This window comes from Andrena cerasifolii, chromosome 15 (genome assembly GCF_050908995.1).
Source record: "Andrena cerasifolii isolate SP2316 chromosome 15, iyAndCera1_principal, whole genome shotgun sequence".
Classification (NCBI taxonomy): Eukaryota; Metazoa; Arthropoda; class Insecta; order Hymenoptera; family Andrenidae; genus Andrena; species Andrena cerasifolii.
In genome coordinates, this window is record NC_135132.1 from 7,889,560 (window position 1) to 7,904,794 (window position 15,235).

Below are 15,235 nucleotides of genomic sequence, written 5' to 3' on the forward strand. Positions count from 1 at the left end.
CGCGTAAAATAGGTCCATTGCAGATATAATTTTCAGGGTTTCTTATAGTCTGAGTACTTTAAAAAAATATATTCCAAATCAGGAAACTCCATTCGCTGTAAGTGAACGTTTACTTGTTCGAAGAGGTTCCGTTTTACCTGTTCGATGGACTCGATGGTGTTCAGTTTGCTGTCGGCCCAGTAGAGGACATGGTTCATCGAATAGTCGATGGCAAGGGCGATCGGCTGACCGATTCGATCAGTGACCAGCTGCTTCCTTCTGTCGCCGTCCATCCAGGCGGTCTCGATCTTGGGCACGCTGCCGGCGTCTGCCCAGATGGCGGTACCGTGCTCTGGGTCCAGAACGATCGAAGTCGGAATCTCTAGGCCCATTGTTACCAAACTTCTACGGTACCTGCCATCGGCCTTCGACACCATCACTCGACCGAACGGTATCGTCCCCGTGGTGTCGATCTCGGTCCAGTAAAGGTTCCCGGAGATCCAGTCCACTGCCAAGCTGGTGGGCGTCGAATCACCTTCGAACGAAGAGAATCAGTTAACCTCCTCTGTTTAATATTAAGCTACTAGCGCGCTCCGGCGAAGGGAGTTACTTTTTATGTTAAGATCCTGGGCGTATCCAATCTTCACTTGTCCACCCTTGGCGTTCAGCATGTAGGACCTCTTGATGGAGTTGTCGTGGCTGTCGATCCAGAACACGTATTCTGCTTTGGGATCGAAGTCGACGGCCTGAATTCTCTTCTCATTCGCAATGACCTCCACCTCGTCCCTTTTGTGAAGCTCGTAGGCTCTGATCTCCGGCCCATTGGCGAAGAGGATCATCGCCTCGTTGTCGACGGCTTTGCACACGCCGCTGCGATTGTCGGAGAGCTCGAAGCCTTGCCTGCACGAGCAGGCGTAGGTGCCGTTCAAGTTGGTACAGATCTGGGAGCACTGGTGCTGGCCTGTGGCGCACTCGTCGATGTCCTCGCAGTGCTTTCGGTTGTCCTGCGCGATTATGTAGCCTGGGTAGCAGGCGCATATGTAGCCGCCGTCGGTGATGTTGTGGCAGTAGTGGGCGCAACCGCCCTTGTTGCTCTCCAGGCAGGGCTTGTTGTGATCTGAAACGGGGCCATCAAGTTACATGACTGTCGAGCACATGTTGAAAAGAATAGCAGTCGCTCGCGAGGCTAGTTAAGAATGCTGGGACGTACGGCAGCCAAGCTCGTCGGAGGAGTCGCCGCAGTCGTCAGCGAAGTCGCAGAGCTTCCCTCGGTCGACGCACTTCTTGTTCGCGCAGGTGTACTCGGTTATGGGATCGCAAGGCTGAACCCGGGACGAGCACATGGTCATGTTATTCTCGTCAGACCCGTCGCCGCAATTATCCATGCCGTCGCACAACTGGTACTTGGCGATGCACTTGTGGTTCGCGCACTGGAACCTCTTCGTCGTGTCGCACTTGAAGTTGGCTGGAGGATAACGCGGAGTTAGAAAGAGTTTACTCACACAGGAAGAGCCCGAACCCGGACATTAAAAAAATTCTGAAAATTTGGGAATATTTTGGGAATTTCCTCCTGATTACAACGCAATTTTTGTTTGCTCCCCAAATTTACTCTAAAGGGGTGTAACTGACCCCTACAATTCGGCTATTTTCCGATTTTGTGCTATAACTCGTGAACTGTAAATAGGGTTTTTATTTATAAATTTGTAAAATTCGAAAACCGATTTTTAAATTTCAAATATTGTAGTTGGTAACAGTTTACTGTAAAGCTGAAGATTAGTCAATCTTCATGAGTTCATATTTTCAGAAAAAAAATACTAAATGGAATGAAGATTTATAGTTTGGTACCGCCTTTTACAAGATTTATATTTTGTACGGATTTTAGTTATTTTAATTTTTTTTTACTTGGTTTTGGATGTATAGAGTATATTTTATTTTGTTATATTTTGTAATTCCATAATATTGAGGAAACTGATTTTTTTAAAAATAAGTACAAATATTTATTTACTACTTTAATTATTTTTATCGTGAAAATTCGAAAAGCGGTGTAACCGGTTTTTTGGGAATAGTGGAATTCGAAAACCGTTTCTCTCAAAAGTCGATTTTTGTATAAACCCTAACTGTAAAATAATTTTTTTACCAAATCATGGAATTAATTAAAAGAAGTAACTTTTGTCTTGAATCTTTTTTCTATCTCTTACAGTGCGCGAGTTATAACAGAAAATCGGAAAATAGCCGGATTCCACCGTTTTCGAGTGGAGGAAATTCCCTAAATATCCACAGTTTCAGAATTTTTTGAATTTCCAAGTTCAGGATCTTCCCTTGTCAGGTGTACAGGGCGCGACGAAACTAAGGAAAAGCCACCAAGTCGGCCACGCAATTGAACCTACTTTCCATCTCTCCTTTGTTTGCCAAAGAAACGAACTATCGAGTCAGTTCATAAACAACAAAATGAATATCGTACCACACATGTACGGATTCTCATCAGAGCCGTCGCCACAGTCATCGCTGCCGTCGCATATATCCGTGAGATAGACGCAGAGATTATTGTCACACTGGAACCTGGACTGCGGGCAGTACCTCCCACCCGGGTACCTAGGTGGGCAGCCAATCTCGTCGCTCATGTCCCTGCAATCTCGCGTCCCGTCGCACCACAAGTAGGAAGCTATGCAGTGCCCACTTGCGCACTGGAAGGTATCGCTCTGCAACAGAATATTCAATGCTGAAAACACATCCCACGGCTTCCTCGCAATTCCCATCCGCACTTCAGCAGGAACCTACCTTGCAAACGAACTTCTGGCATCCGTTCTCATCGCTGTTATCGCCGCAATCGTCCTCGCTGTCGCACCTCCACCTGGAGGCGATGCACTTGCCATTGTCGCAGCGGAACTCGGACTCCGAGCACTCCCTGTAGCGGTCCTTGCACATGGCCTCGGCCTCGTCGCTGCCATCCCCGCAGTCGTCGGCGAAATCGCAGAGCCACTGCTTAGGGACGCACCTGTTATTAGCGCACTTGAAGTCCATCTTCGGGTCGCACTTCAGGCAGTTCTCGGGTCGCTCGTCGGACCCGTCGCGGCAGTCGTCCTTCCCGTCGCAGAACAGCCACTTGGGGATGCAGCGGTAGTTAGCGTGGCCTGGACAGCGCTGCCAACCGGTGGTGCAGTTCTTCTGGCGGCACATGTAGGCAGGCTCGTCGCTGTCGTCGCCGCAGTCGTTGTCCGAGTCGCACATCCACACTTTCTGGATGCAGCGGCCGTTCTTGCAGCTGAACTCCGTGCTGGGGTCGCAGGGGCGATTGTCTGCGAGGGTAAGGTATTTTTAGGTCCAGTTATTTGAAGGATGGGGCTAAGGTGTTGGAGAAGGTACTTACGGCAGATCGCTGGGTCCTCGTCGCTGCCGTCCTTGCAGTCGGCGTCCCCGTCGCACTTCCACGACTCGTGGATGCAGCGCCCGTTGGATTTGCACTTGAACTCCAGTTCGCCGCACTCCAGCGCGCAGTGCTCCTCGTCGCTCTTGTCGCCGCAGTCGTCTGCGCCGTCGCACACCGCGACGCTGGGCCTGCAGTTGCCGTTCGCGCACTGGAACACGCTGGGCCGGCAGACTCGTGCCGGGCAGCTCATGGGCTCGTCGGAGCCGTCCTTGCAGTCCTTCTCACCGTCACACCTTCAAACCGAAATAATAAAAAATGGAGTTGCACACCTCGTGCTGTAAGCTCCTTAATTCGGTTCGCACGTACCTCCAGTACCAGGGAATACATTTCTCATCGGGGGGCCCGCAGTGATGCTGGCCACCGGTGCAGTTGGACCTGCAGGTCTTGCCATCCTTATCCAGCACGAATTGATTGGGGCATTTGCACTTGTAAGACGTGACGCCCGGCTGGCCGTATCCCTCCAGCAGGTAGGAGCTGGCAGGCGGCGAAATCAGGCACAGATGGGAGCAGCCGCCGTTGTTCTCCATGCAGGGGTTGTTGTAAGGCAGCTGGCGCAGAGGATGGTACGCGTGGATGTCGTACGGCCTGTGAGTGGTGTTGCGAAGCACTCGCAGGTTGCTCCCGGAGAACTTCTCGGCCCTGCTGATAGCCTTCAGGTTCCAATCGGTCCAGAACACGAAGTCGTCGAAGACCGTGATGGCGAAGACGTGCGGCACGGTGGCCCCGGTGAGGACCTTCCTTCGGTTGTGGCCCTCCAAGTCAGCGAAGGCTATGTAGTCGAGGTGGGCGTCTGCCCAGAATATCCTGTCGGTGAAGTAGTCGATGGTCAGAGCGTTCGGCCAGGCGATGTCGTCCTCCCAGGTGAGGATTCTTGTGAAGTTACTGCCGTCCATCCCCATCTTGCCTATGTAGGCCTGGAAATTGAAAGGATTATTGCTTCCAGTGCTACGCAAATGGATTGGAAGAGGCTCCGACAGCCCTGAGTGTTCTGCTGTTTCATCGAACTCAGCAAAGCGTTAAATGATGAATTAGTGGAATCTCTGGAGTGTATTTACCTGAAGGTGCCACGAAGTGAAGTACAAGTATCCAGTTCCAGGGTGAACTGCAATGGCCCTTGGGTCTGCTATGCCAGTCTGAAGAGTCTTTCTATTCGTCCCGTTAAGTTCAGCGACATCCAAGTGTTTGGCGTGCCGGTCCAACCAGTACAGCTTCCGACCTACCCAATCTATAGCTATTCCTTCTAAACCAAGGCTGTCGTGTCTGATAATAGCTTCTCTCTCTCCCCCTGCAATTGGCGCTCTGAAAGGAATTTGCGCGTGAGTAAAGGTCCCTCGAAACACTCAACCCCAGAATTTAGTTTCAAAGTTTGAAACTCGGAACTAACTTAATACTAGACTTAGGACCTTGGAGCAGAGTTGGGCATTAGTCGATTAAATTTTTATTCGAATAATCGTTGAATAAAAATTTTAAATTATCGAATAAATTTTCGAATAATCTTCGAATAATAATTTCAAATAATCGAATAATAACTTCGATTAATCTTTGAATAAAAATTTCAAATAATCGAATACAAATTTTGCATAATCTTCGAATAAAAATTTCGCTTAATCTTCGAATAAAAATTTCAAATAATCGAATAAAAATTTCAAATAATTTTAGAATAAAAATTTCGCTTAATCTTCGACTAAAAATTTCGAATAAAATGAAGTTATTCGAAAATAACGACGAATAATTTTTTATTCGAATAATGCCCAACTGCCTAAGAGATACAAATTTTAAAATACAATCCTTTCTAACGAAACTATATTCCTTCTCTTACTGCTGTACATTCTCCCAGACTAAACCTGTTCAAGCACATTTACCTGAAAATAGTCTTTGCAGTAACGTCGCAGAAGTACAGCATCTGTTCCGAGTAGTCAGCGTCCAGTGCAACGACATTAATAAGATCCTGGTGCATCAAGCTGTAATTGGATGCGTCTATGGACATGTTCCTGACGTAGTATTTGTTAGTGAAGATGATCCAGGGCTTTATGTTGTCCCTCCTCTTGCAAGTGTGTTCGTCGGCCGCGCGCTCGTACCAGTAGTCGTTGCACTTGCAGTAGAAGCTTCCCGGTGTGTTCTCGCACTGCTGGCTGCAGACCTGAGGGGTCTCCGTGCACTCGTCTATGTCCTCGCAGGCCTTGCCGTCGTCCAGGAGCTTGTACCCCGGATTGCACTCGCAGTAGTAGCTTGTCGGGGTGTCGACACACTTGTGCCCGCACTGATTCATCTCCACCCTGGCGCACTCGTCTATATTACAGTGGGCTGGCTCGTCACTCTCGTCCGCACAGTCTGGGTCCTTGTTGCAGACCAATCGCTGGTCGATACAGTTCCCATTGGCGCACATGAACTCCCCGGGATTGGGGCAGGTCACGTTCTTCACCTTCGGCGCTGTGCGAGCAAAGAACACTGTGTTATAAAGAAGCCAGTACACTTATTCATGAGTATTAGGGGTGGTTCTCTTTTGGCCAGCAAGGAACTTTATTTCCCTCTAAAAGGGGTGAGAGCAGAAAATTCAAGAAGCAAAGAGAAACGAGCAGAACACAAGGAAAGAGTCTTCTAGAATTCTAGGAGGTAAGGCCCCAAAATTTAGAAGCTAAGAAACAAGGACCACCCTAATCAATACATTACTCACGACATCCATCCTCGTCGGAGTGATCCCCGCAATCATCCTGCCCATCGCAGCGGAACTGCTTCCTAATGCACTTGAAGTTATGGCAAGTGAACTCCTGGCTAGTGCAGGCCTTGTACCTCGAATTACAGAACTTCCCCTCGTCGCTGCCATCCCCGCAGTCATTGTCATGGTCGCAGAGCCAATTCTGGTTCAAGCAGCGCCCGTTGTTACAGGTGAACTGGTTCTCCGCGCAAGGCGTGGGCGTGGGACAGTGATGAAGAGTGACGTTCTCATCGGCACCGTCCACGCAGTCCGGGTCCCCATCGCAGAGCCATTTCTTAGGAATACATTGCGCCCTGTTCCAGACCTTATTCGCCGTGCAGGTGAACTCAGTCTCCTCGTCGCACTTCCTGTCGTTGCACTGGTGCCGTTCGTCCTCGTCGGACTGGTCCAAGCAATCGTTGTCGCCGTCGCAAATATAGATCCTAGGTATACAATTACCATTATCGCAAGTGAAAAGGTCACCGAAGCAGGTCCTGCCCTCGGACTGGCAGTAGCCTGGGGGCTCGTCGCTGCCGTCCAGACAGTCGTCGTCGCCGTCGCAGTACCAGGTGGCCGGGATGCACCTGTGATTGGGGCACCTGAAGCTGTTCTGCGGGCAGGTCCTCTGGGCGCAGTGCAGCGGGTTCTCGTCGCTGTTGTCGCCGCAATCGTTGTCCCCGTCGCAGAGCCAGTATGGCTCCACGCAGATGTTGGTCTTCTCGCACTTGAGGTGGTTCGGAGGGCAGGTGGTGTTCTTGGGGCAGCGCTCGTAGGTCTCGTCCGAGGTGGAATTGTCCTTGCAGTCGTTGACGCCGTTGCACACCTGGTACTGAGGGATGCATCTGTAATTAGCGCAAGTGAACTCTCCGTTAGCGCAAGGTGGATAGATGCAGCCCTCCTCGTCGCTCCCGTCGCGACAGTCGTTCTCGTGGTCGCACTTCCACGTCTTGAAGATGCACCTGCCGTTGTTGCACCTGAATTCGTTAGGGCTGCAGGAATGGTATGAGCAGTAGTTGGTGTCCTCGTCGGAGCCGTCGCCGCAGTCGTCGTCCCCGTCGCAGGCCCACATTCTTGAGATGCAGCGACCGTTTCTGCAGGCGAACTTGTTCGAGTCGCAGGTGACGTTCTTCGGCACGCACATCCTGTCCTCGTTCACCAGCCGGCTGTTGTCGTCGCATTTGCACTCCACCGACCCGTTCACGCCCGGGTGGCAGGACTGGTCGCAGCCGCCGTTGGATATGTTGCAAGGGTTCACCTTGCACTGCTGCCTGGCCGCTGAATAAATATGCAGGTCCCTCGGGGAATCCTCCAGCCGCTTCACCAGCTCCACCTTGTTGGCGCCGGTGTGCTTCTCCGCGCGGTACACGCCCCTCAGCTGGAGGTCCGTCCAGTAGATGTGCTCCCTGAAAACGGTAATAGCGAAGGGGTATATAGTCGCGCTGACCAGCACCTGGCGGTTCTTCCCGTCCAGCTCGGAGCGCTCGATCTTCTCGCGGACCGCGTCAGTCCAATACAGCATGCGATCTTCATAATCAATCGCCAGGCCGCTCGGTTGAGACAGGTCCTTGTCGATAACAGCCTTCTTCAGAGAGCCCGCCATGGTGGTCCTGAAGATCTTGGCGGACGTACCGAAGCGGCCCCAGTCCGTGAAGTAAAGGGACCCGTTGCAGGGGTCGACGACAATGGCCCGGGGCCTGTCCACCCTGGCGATCATCACCAGGTCAGTGCCGTCGAGGTCCATCGCGTAGATGCTGTTATTGGAGGAGTCCGTCCAGTAGACCTTCTTCTGCGTCCAGTCGTAGGAGATACCCTCCGGGTTGATCCCTTTGCTGATCAGAGTGTGGATCTCCGAGGAGGAAGGGTTGTCCGCCTGCATCCAAGCGATCTTGGCCCAGGGCCTGATCTGAGTGAACAGAAGCTTCTTGTCCTGGTAATCGAAGTCCACGCCCACCACGTTGGTGAGATTCCCCACCGAGCTAAACGGCACGCTGGTGTTCTGAGGATCCAGACCGATGGCCCTAATCTCTGTCCTCGTGGCGAACACTAAGTACTCATCCATAATCCCACAGCTCTTGCCATCAGCCGCCAATTTACCCACCGCGCAGTCGCAATGATACCCAGACGAGCTCTCCTTGGGCATAGCGAAGCAGAGCTGCGAGCAACCTGCGTTTCCGTTCTGCGAGCAGGGGTTCGTTGGGTCCGCAGGCTGGGAGTTCTGATCGAACATCACGATGTCCCGGAGCTTCGGCAGGTTGGACCTGACGATGGTTGGCAGGCTGATGTTGCCGCGCTTGCTCGCCTTGAAGACCGTCGCCAGGTTCCTGTCCACCCAGTACACGTCGTTGCCGTAGATAGCAACACCCATGGGATTAGGGAGGTTCCTTCTGATGATCTCTCGCACTCCAGTCAGGGAGACCTTCTGTATGACGTCCTGCTTGGAATCCACCCAGTAGACGTCGTGCGTAGCGAGGTCGATGGTGATGTCCCGCGGCGTGCTGATGCCAGAGGTGACAATGGGCACCCAGTTGCTGCCGTCCAGGTAAGCCCTGCCTAGCCGAGGATACTGCCCGTAGTCAATCCAGTAGAGGTACCGTTTGATAGGGTTGACGGCTAGCTCGCGAGGCGAGTCAGTGGTCTTCTTCACGAGGACCTTCCTGTTGCTGCCGTCGAGCTTGCACACCTCCACGTAATTATCGTGAGGGAAGACGTTGGTGAAGTAGAGGTTGCCAGCCACCCAGTCGATGGCCAGGCCCCGGATGCCGTTGGAGCCTATGCCCTGCTTCACCACGTGCTGCAATTCAGTGCCGTTCGGCCTGATGCGGAAGATGCCGTTCCAAGTGCCTCTGTTAAACTCCACCCAGTAGATCCAGTTGCCTGGATAGTAGACGTCCACGTGGAGGATGTGGTGGCCGACCCCGGTGATAGGCATCATCGCCTCCTTCGCGTCTTTCAAGCTGTACCCTCTGACCACGTCCAACTGGGTCACCACAGCGAAGGTCTGGAATGGTTCGCAGGCGGTGTCGCTTATTTTGCGGTATCCCATGCCGCAGGCGCAGACCCTGGTCCCCCCAGAAGCCGGCAGACAGATCTGCGAGCACCCGCCGTTGTTCACGGAGCACGGATGGTCGCCTGTGACGCGCTTCTTGTAAATGGTCAGCGTCTTCAGCTCCGAGTCGTTGTCGATTATCGTGGTGGGGTTTCCCCCGTCGGGGAGGTCCACCCTTTCGATCTTGTCGTACGTTGGATCCAGGAGGTAGAGCCTGGACTCGTGGACAGCGAGAGCCTTGGGCAGCGCTATGTTCTCGGAGACGATGGTCCTCAGGTTCCGCCCGTCGGTGGAAATGGCCATTACGAGGCCCGGATACAAGGAGCTAAAGTAGACAGTCTTGCTGGGGATGTGAATGGTCACCGCCTCCGGCCTGTTCACGTTTTCCACCAGGATCATGGGGTTCGTGCCGTCCATGTTCACCCTCCCGATCTTCATGGGTATTCCAAAGCTTCCGTCGTCCACCCAGAAGATGTGGCCCTCGAGCGGATCCACGCACATGGCCTTCGGCTTAGCTACGGAGGTATTATTGCCGTCGTTGGCGAGCACAATCGTCCTGTACCTGTTCTTTCCATCCACCTTTATCGCCTCTATGTTGGACGCATACTTGTTCCCGATGAACAGGTTCCTGCCCAGCCAGTCGAACGCCATGGCAGACGGCGAGCCGACGATCCCGCCTTCGCCGCTAGCGCTAGGGAACTCTGTTTTGTTCCCGCCGCTGTACGGAGTGGTGTAAATGGTGCCATTTTCGTCGTCGTCGTCCTTCGCCTGCAGCCAGTAGATCATCCGCTCTTTCCGGTCGTAATCGATGAACTTGCCACCTTCCACACCCACGACAGGCGTTATGTAGCCCGTCTTAGTGCTGCCCGGTACCAGAGACACGTCCACGATTTGGGAGCCTCGCAGCACCATCAAATACGGCGTCTCTTCCTCCGAACACTGGCCATTCGGCTGCAGCTTGAACCCTACCTGGCACTTGCAACTGTAGCCTTGGGAGCTGGCCGGGGATAGCAGACAGAGATGCGCGCAGGTGGTGTTGGCGCAGGGGTTTGGAGAGATGGGTTGCAGTACTGGGTGGTGGACATGGATGGACAAAGGTTGCGATATCAAATGGGAGACGACTGTCTGATTAGCGCCGTAGAACTTGTGAGCGGATAACACTCTGTTGAGCTGTCTATCCGTCCAGTACATCGTGTCCTCAAACAGGGTGAGAGAGTGCGGATGCAGGAGGTAGTGAGAGCTGGCTAATACTTGGATCCTCTTGCTCCCGTCGTAGAGGCAGGTGTCTATGAAATCCAGCTTGCTGTCCGCAAAGTATATTCTCCTATTGGCGATATCCAAAGCCAACCCGTTCGGCCAGTAGATCTTAGTGCTGATGATGGTGGACCTGTTGCTGCCGTCCATACCAATCCTTTCGATCCTAGGATTCTCGCCCCAATCGGTCCAGAAGAGCCAGCGCGCCCCGGGGCTGGGGTCCAGGCACATTCCCCTGGGTTGCGTGATGTTCTCCTTAACTAATATCATCCTACTGGCGCCGGTCTCTTTGGCCACCTCTATGGTGTTCAGCTTGGAGTCCAGCCAGTATAGATTCTGGCCTATCCAGTCGTAAGCAAGTCCCTCCACCAAGTCCAACCCGGTGGATATCACGTCCACTGGATCGGTGCCTCTGTCCAGCCTCGAGATCTTCTTCAGCTTCATGTCCGACCAGAAGATCGTGCCCGTGTGCATGTTGCTGGCGGTCGCGACGACGTTCTCCACGTTGATCGGCACCCTCTCTAGCGCCTGATCCTGCAGATCCGCTACCAGAATGGTGTGCCTGTTCGAGATGATCAGGAACGCCGCGCTGTGGTTGTACGCCTTGCAGGTGTGCTTGTCCTTCTCCAGAACGTAGCCCTCCACGCAGTTGCAGTAATAGCCGCCCTTGATGTTCATGCAGACCTGGGAACACCTTCCAGGTGGATCGCACTCGTTGATGTCCTGGCAAAGGTACCCGTCTTTGGTGAGCTCCTCGCCCGGAGGGCACGTGCACTGCTTCCCCATGGGCGTCTGCACGCAGCCGTTGCTGCAGTAGCCTCCGCGGTACTTGCACTCCTGGAAGTCGCACCCCGGACCCTCGTCAGCCCCGTTAGGGCAGTCCAGCTTGCCGTCGCAGACGCTGGTTAGGTTGACGCAGCGGTCGGTGACGTTCGGGCACCTCCACTGCTGGGACTCGCACCGGAACTCCGGGGAAGTGCACGCGTGCAGCTCGGTGTCCTCGTCGGAGCCGTCGCCGCAGTCGTCCTTCCCGTCGCAGATGTACGCCTTGAACACGCACTTCTCGTTGCGGCACTTGAAGAAGCCCGGCTGGCAGCCTATCTCCCCGCAGGGGTCCGGCTCATCGGACTTGTCCGGACAGTCGGCTGTCCCGTCGCAGTACCAGCTCTTCGGTATGCATATAGCCGAGCTGACGCACTGGAACTGCTTGTCGGTGTTGCAGTGGTCGGGCGCTAGAGACGGGCAGCCCACCTCGTCGCTGCCGTCGTTGCAGTCCGAGATGCCGTCGCATTTGTACGAGTCCAGCACGCACATCTTCTGATCCGCGCAGGTGAACTGCGTGCTGAGACAGGTGACCGGCGGACAGTCCATCTCGTCCTGCTGGTCGAAGCAGTCGTTGTCCCCGTCGCAGACCCACGACTGGGGTATGCAGTGGCCGGATCGGGGGCAGGTGAACTGGAAGTAGGAGCAGGTCTTCGCCACGCAGAACTCGCCCTCGTCGGAGCTGTCCGCGCAGTCGTTCTCCGAGTCGCACTTCCATGTGTTCGGGATGCACCTGTTATTCGCGCAGGTGAACTGGTTCGCGCTGCAGGTCACGTTCGGGCAGCCCGCCTCGTCGCTGTAATCCCCGCAATCGTTCTCCGAGTCGCAGCGGAAGCTTATCGGCACGCACCTGCCGGTTCTGCATTGGAACTCGCTGGCGCCGCAGGTGGGCTTGGTGCAGTTCTGCTCGTCGCTGTTATCCAAGCAGTCGTTCTCCCCGTCGCACACCCACGTGTGGGAGACGCACCTCTGATTGGCGCACGTGAAGTCCCAGGCGTTAGGGCAGGCTTCCAGAGGCGGCTCTGCGTCTGGGTCAGCCGCGCATGTCCTGTCGTTCGGCTGAAGGCGTTCACCGTAAGGGCAGCCGCAGACCCTGGTGAGCCTAGGGATTCCATACTTATTGGTATTATTCTGAGGAACAGCGAAGCAGAGTTTCTCGCAGCCTCCGTTGTTGATGGAGCAAGGATGGTCCGACGGTGAGGTCTGTATGTCGCGGCTGAAGACTTTCACTCCGTAGAGCCTGTTCGTAGCTGGCTCGCGCACCAGGATGGACTCCTGCTCGCCGGTCTCCTTGTGGAGCCTGATGATAGCGTCCAGCCGCCAGTCGGTGATGTACATCCATTCCTCGTGAATGGCCATGGAGAACGGGTGCCTGATGAGCCTCGAGCTGACCGTCTGAACGTCCGTGCCGTTTAAGTTCGAGTGCTGAACGTGGTCGAGCAGAGCGTCGCACCAGTAGAGCCTGTCCTTCATGAAGTCGATAGCCAAGCCGTTCGGCCAGCCCAGCGTCAGGTTCCTGAACACCACTAGATTGGAGCCGTCGGTGTAAGCTCTGCTGATGTTCGCCGGCCGGTCCCACTCGGAGAAGAAGATGAACCCGTGATTGGGATGGATCACAATCGCTCTGGGTCGCTTCAGATTCTTCAACAGCGTCCTGCGGTAGGTGGTGTTCTGGGTGCTGAGGACGTTCAGCGTGCCCTTGCGGGAGTCGATGTAGTAAAGGTTCTTCGCTGCCCAGTCGACCGCCAGGCCCTCCACTCCCTCGTTCTGACTAGCCAGCACGATCTCCCTGCCGGTGCCGTTTTGGTGGATCCTGTAGATCACGTCCTGCAGCACGTCGCTGTAATAGATGTACTGATCGTGGGCGTCGTAGTCCAGCCCGACGAATCTGGCTCTCCTCGACACCACGGGCAAGATCGCGTCGCTGAAACCTTCCATCACAGGGTCCAGGACTCTGCCTTTGATGAACCTCTGCTGGGAGTACATGAGGAACTCCTGCACCAAGTTGCAGTTCCTTTGGTCGCTGGAGAGCCTCCACCCGATATCGCAGGCGCAACGGTAGCCCAGTCTGTTCTCCTGGTCGCTTGCCGCTGTGACGATGCACATGTGCTGGCAGCCGCCGTTGTTATTGCCGCAGGGGTTGGAGACTTTAGGCTGGGTCAGCGGGTGGAGGACCTTGATCGCCTTCGCGTCCCTCATCTTGTACACCGTCTGCAGCGAATAGTCGCCCTGGGTCTTGTCCATGCTCATGATCACCTGCTTCGTGCTGTCCGTCCAGTAGATCTTGTTCTCGAACAACGCGAGCCTCGTCGGCGACGGCGTTTGGGAACCCCTCAGCACCATCACCCGGTTCCTCCCTAAGTAATCCGCCGTCTCGATGTAGTCCAGCTGGGAGTCGCACCAGAAGATCCTCCTCGCGATCACGTCCACGGCGATGCCGGAGACCTTGTACGCCGCTTCAGAGACGATTGGGAACGCCGAGGTGCCGTCCATGTTGGCTCGCAGCACCTGCTTGCTGTCCGCCACGAACATCAACCCCACCGTCGGGTCCAGGCCGATGTCCGCTGGGTTGGTGAGGTTCGAGCCGAGGGCGATGCCGTGGTACCTACCGTCCAACTCGAACACGTCGATCTTCTGCACCACCGAGTCCACCACGTACAGCTTCTCCCCTATCCAGTCCACGGCGAGGGCCACTGGCCCCCACGAGCTCGCCATGTATATGTCCACGATGGACCCTGCCGCGTCGTGCAGAGGCTCCGAGTGCACCTTCCTGGTCTTCACGTCGCTCCAAAACAGCAGGTCCCTCGAGTGAAGATAGTCCAACCCGCTAGCGCCGGTGGTGTTGACAACGATGCTTCGGTCCTCGCCGGTAGGCGACATCTTCCAAACAGCGCGGTCCTGGGCCACCAACAGCTCCAGAGTCACGCCCTCGTGCGACAACGCTCGGCACTTGTTGCGCCCCTGGAGCACGTAGCCCGGCGCGCAGCTGCAGATGTAGGAGCCCACTGTGTTCTCGCACAGCTGCTCGCAGTAGCCCCATTCCGAGCACTCGTCGCGGTCTGTCGGTCAGATTTTAAGTTAATTGGGCAGTTAATAGCTGGCTCGTTAGGAGCGACGCGCGGCGTCGCTTCGCTCGCTGGTGGGAAAGCTGGACGCACCTACGCAAGTTCTTGAATCGTTCGAGAGAATCCTGCCCTCGGGGCAATAACACGCTCCTCCCATGGGAGAGGCCTGACACTTGTACTGACATCCTAAGGAATTACACATACTCGTCGCTGTGGAGAGAGAAAGGATTATAAAGTTCACTGAATTTCCATGGAAGTTTCTTCAACTTAATCCTACGTTACAAGATGCAAAGTGAAATCAACCTGTGTGTCTATTTAGAAGTGATCGACGTACCTGTTCTAAGGAACCATTTCAGCGTGTCGATTAAAACAGAAAGCCAGAAATGACGTTAAGTTCATCGAGAGACAATAATTTCCAAGTTCAGGCTACAGTTTATTGGCACGCTAATAATCTCTAACTCGATTAAGCCACCGAAGGAACGCACAAGTCCAAGAGTTTATTCTAATTATCTATTCTTCCAACGCTGCGATGCGAATGGACTTTACAAAGGGCCCATAAAGGCCCCCTCGCAGTATCGCAAGCCAACTAGTTGAAATTTTCATTCGTGACTTTTAGTTTAAAGAAACTGATGCTTACAACAGGCAGCTTCTTCGTCCGCATCGTCCTCGCAGTCAGGCTTCCCATCGCAGAGCTGAGAGCGGTCTATGCAAAGTGGCTTGCCATCCGGTGCACCCTTCGGACACATGAACTTGTTCCAAGGACACACCGTCACCGTGCAGGACTTCTCGTCTGACCCATCCTGACAGTCCTTGTAACCATCGCAGTGATACGACTTTGGTATGCACAGTGCGTTCGCGCATTTGAACTGGCTGATCGCGCATGGCTGGAAGTCTGAAAATCCTCGACTTTAACCGTGGCACTTTCTTTACGCTACAAAGAAAGTTCG

General features: G+C 54.3%; 1 protein-coding gene across 1 annotated transcript in view; it reads right to left on the reverse strand.

The window, feature by feature from the left end:
- Positions 1–15,235, reverse strand: part of Mgl (low-density lipoprotein receptor-related protein megalin) — a 43,053-nt gene that overhangs the window by 3,213 nt on the left and 24,605 nt on the right. Inside the window, exons 5-16 of the mRNA XM_076827951.1 lie at positions 14,926–15,180; positions 14,382–14,498; positions 6,081–14,282; positions 5,269–5,836; positions 4,462–4,705; positions 3,713–4,320; positions 3,347–3,639; positions 2,758–3,275; positions 2,441–2,678; positions 1,190–1,444; positions 590–1,096; positions 138–514 (exon numbers count right to left, since the gene is read on the reverse strand). Of these exons, the coding sequence (XP_076684066.1) occupies positions 138–514; positions 590–1,096; positions 1,190–1,444; positions 2,441–2,678; positions 2,758–3,275; positions 3,347–3,639; positions 3,713–4,320; positions 4,462–4,705; positions 5,269–5,836; positions 6,081–14,282; positions 14,382–14,498; positions 14,926–15,180 (12,182 nt within the window). The remainder of the gene's footprint in view (positions 1–137; positions 515–589; positions 1,097–1,189; positions 1,445–2,440; positions 2,679–2,757; positions 3,276–3,346; positions 3,640–3,712; positions 4,321–4,461; positions 4,706–5,268; positions 5,837–6,080; positions 14,283–14,381; positions 14,499–14,925; positions 15,181–15,235) is intronic.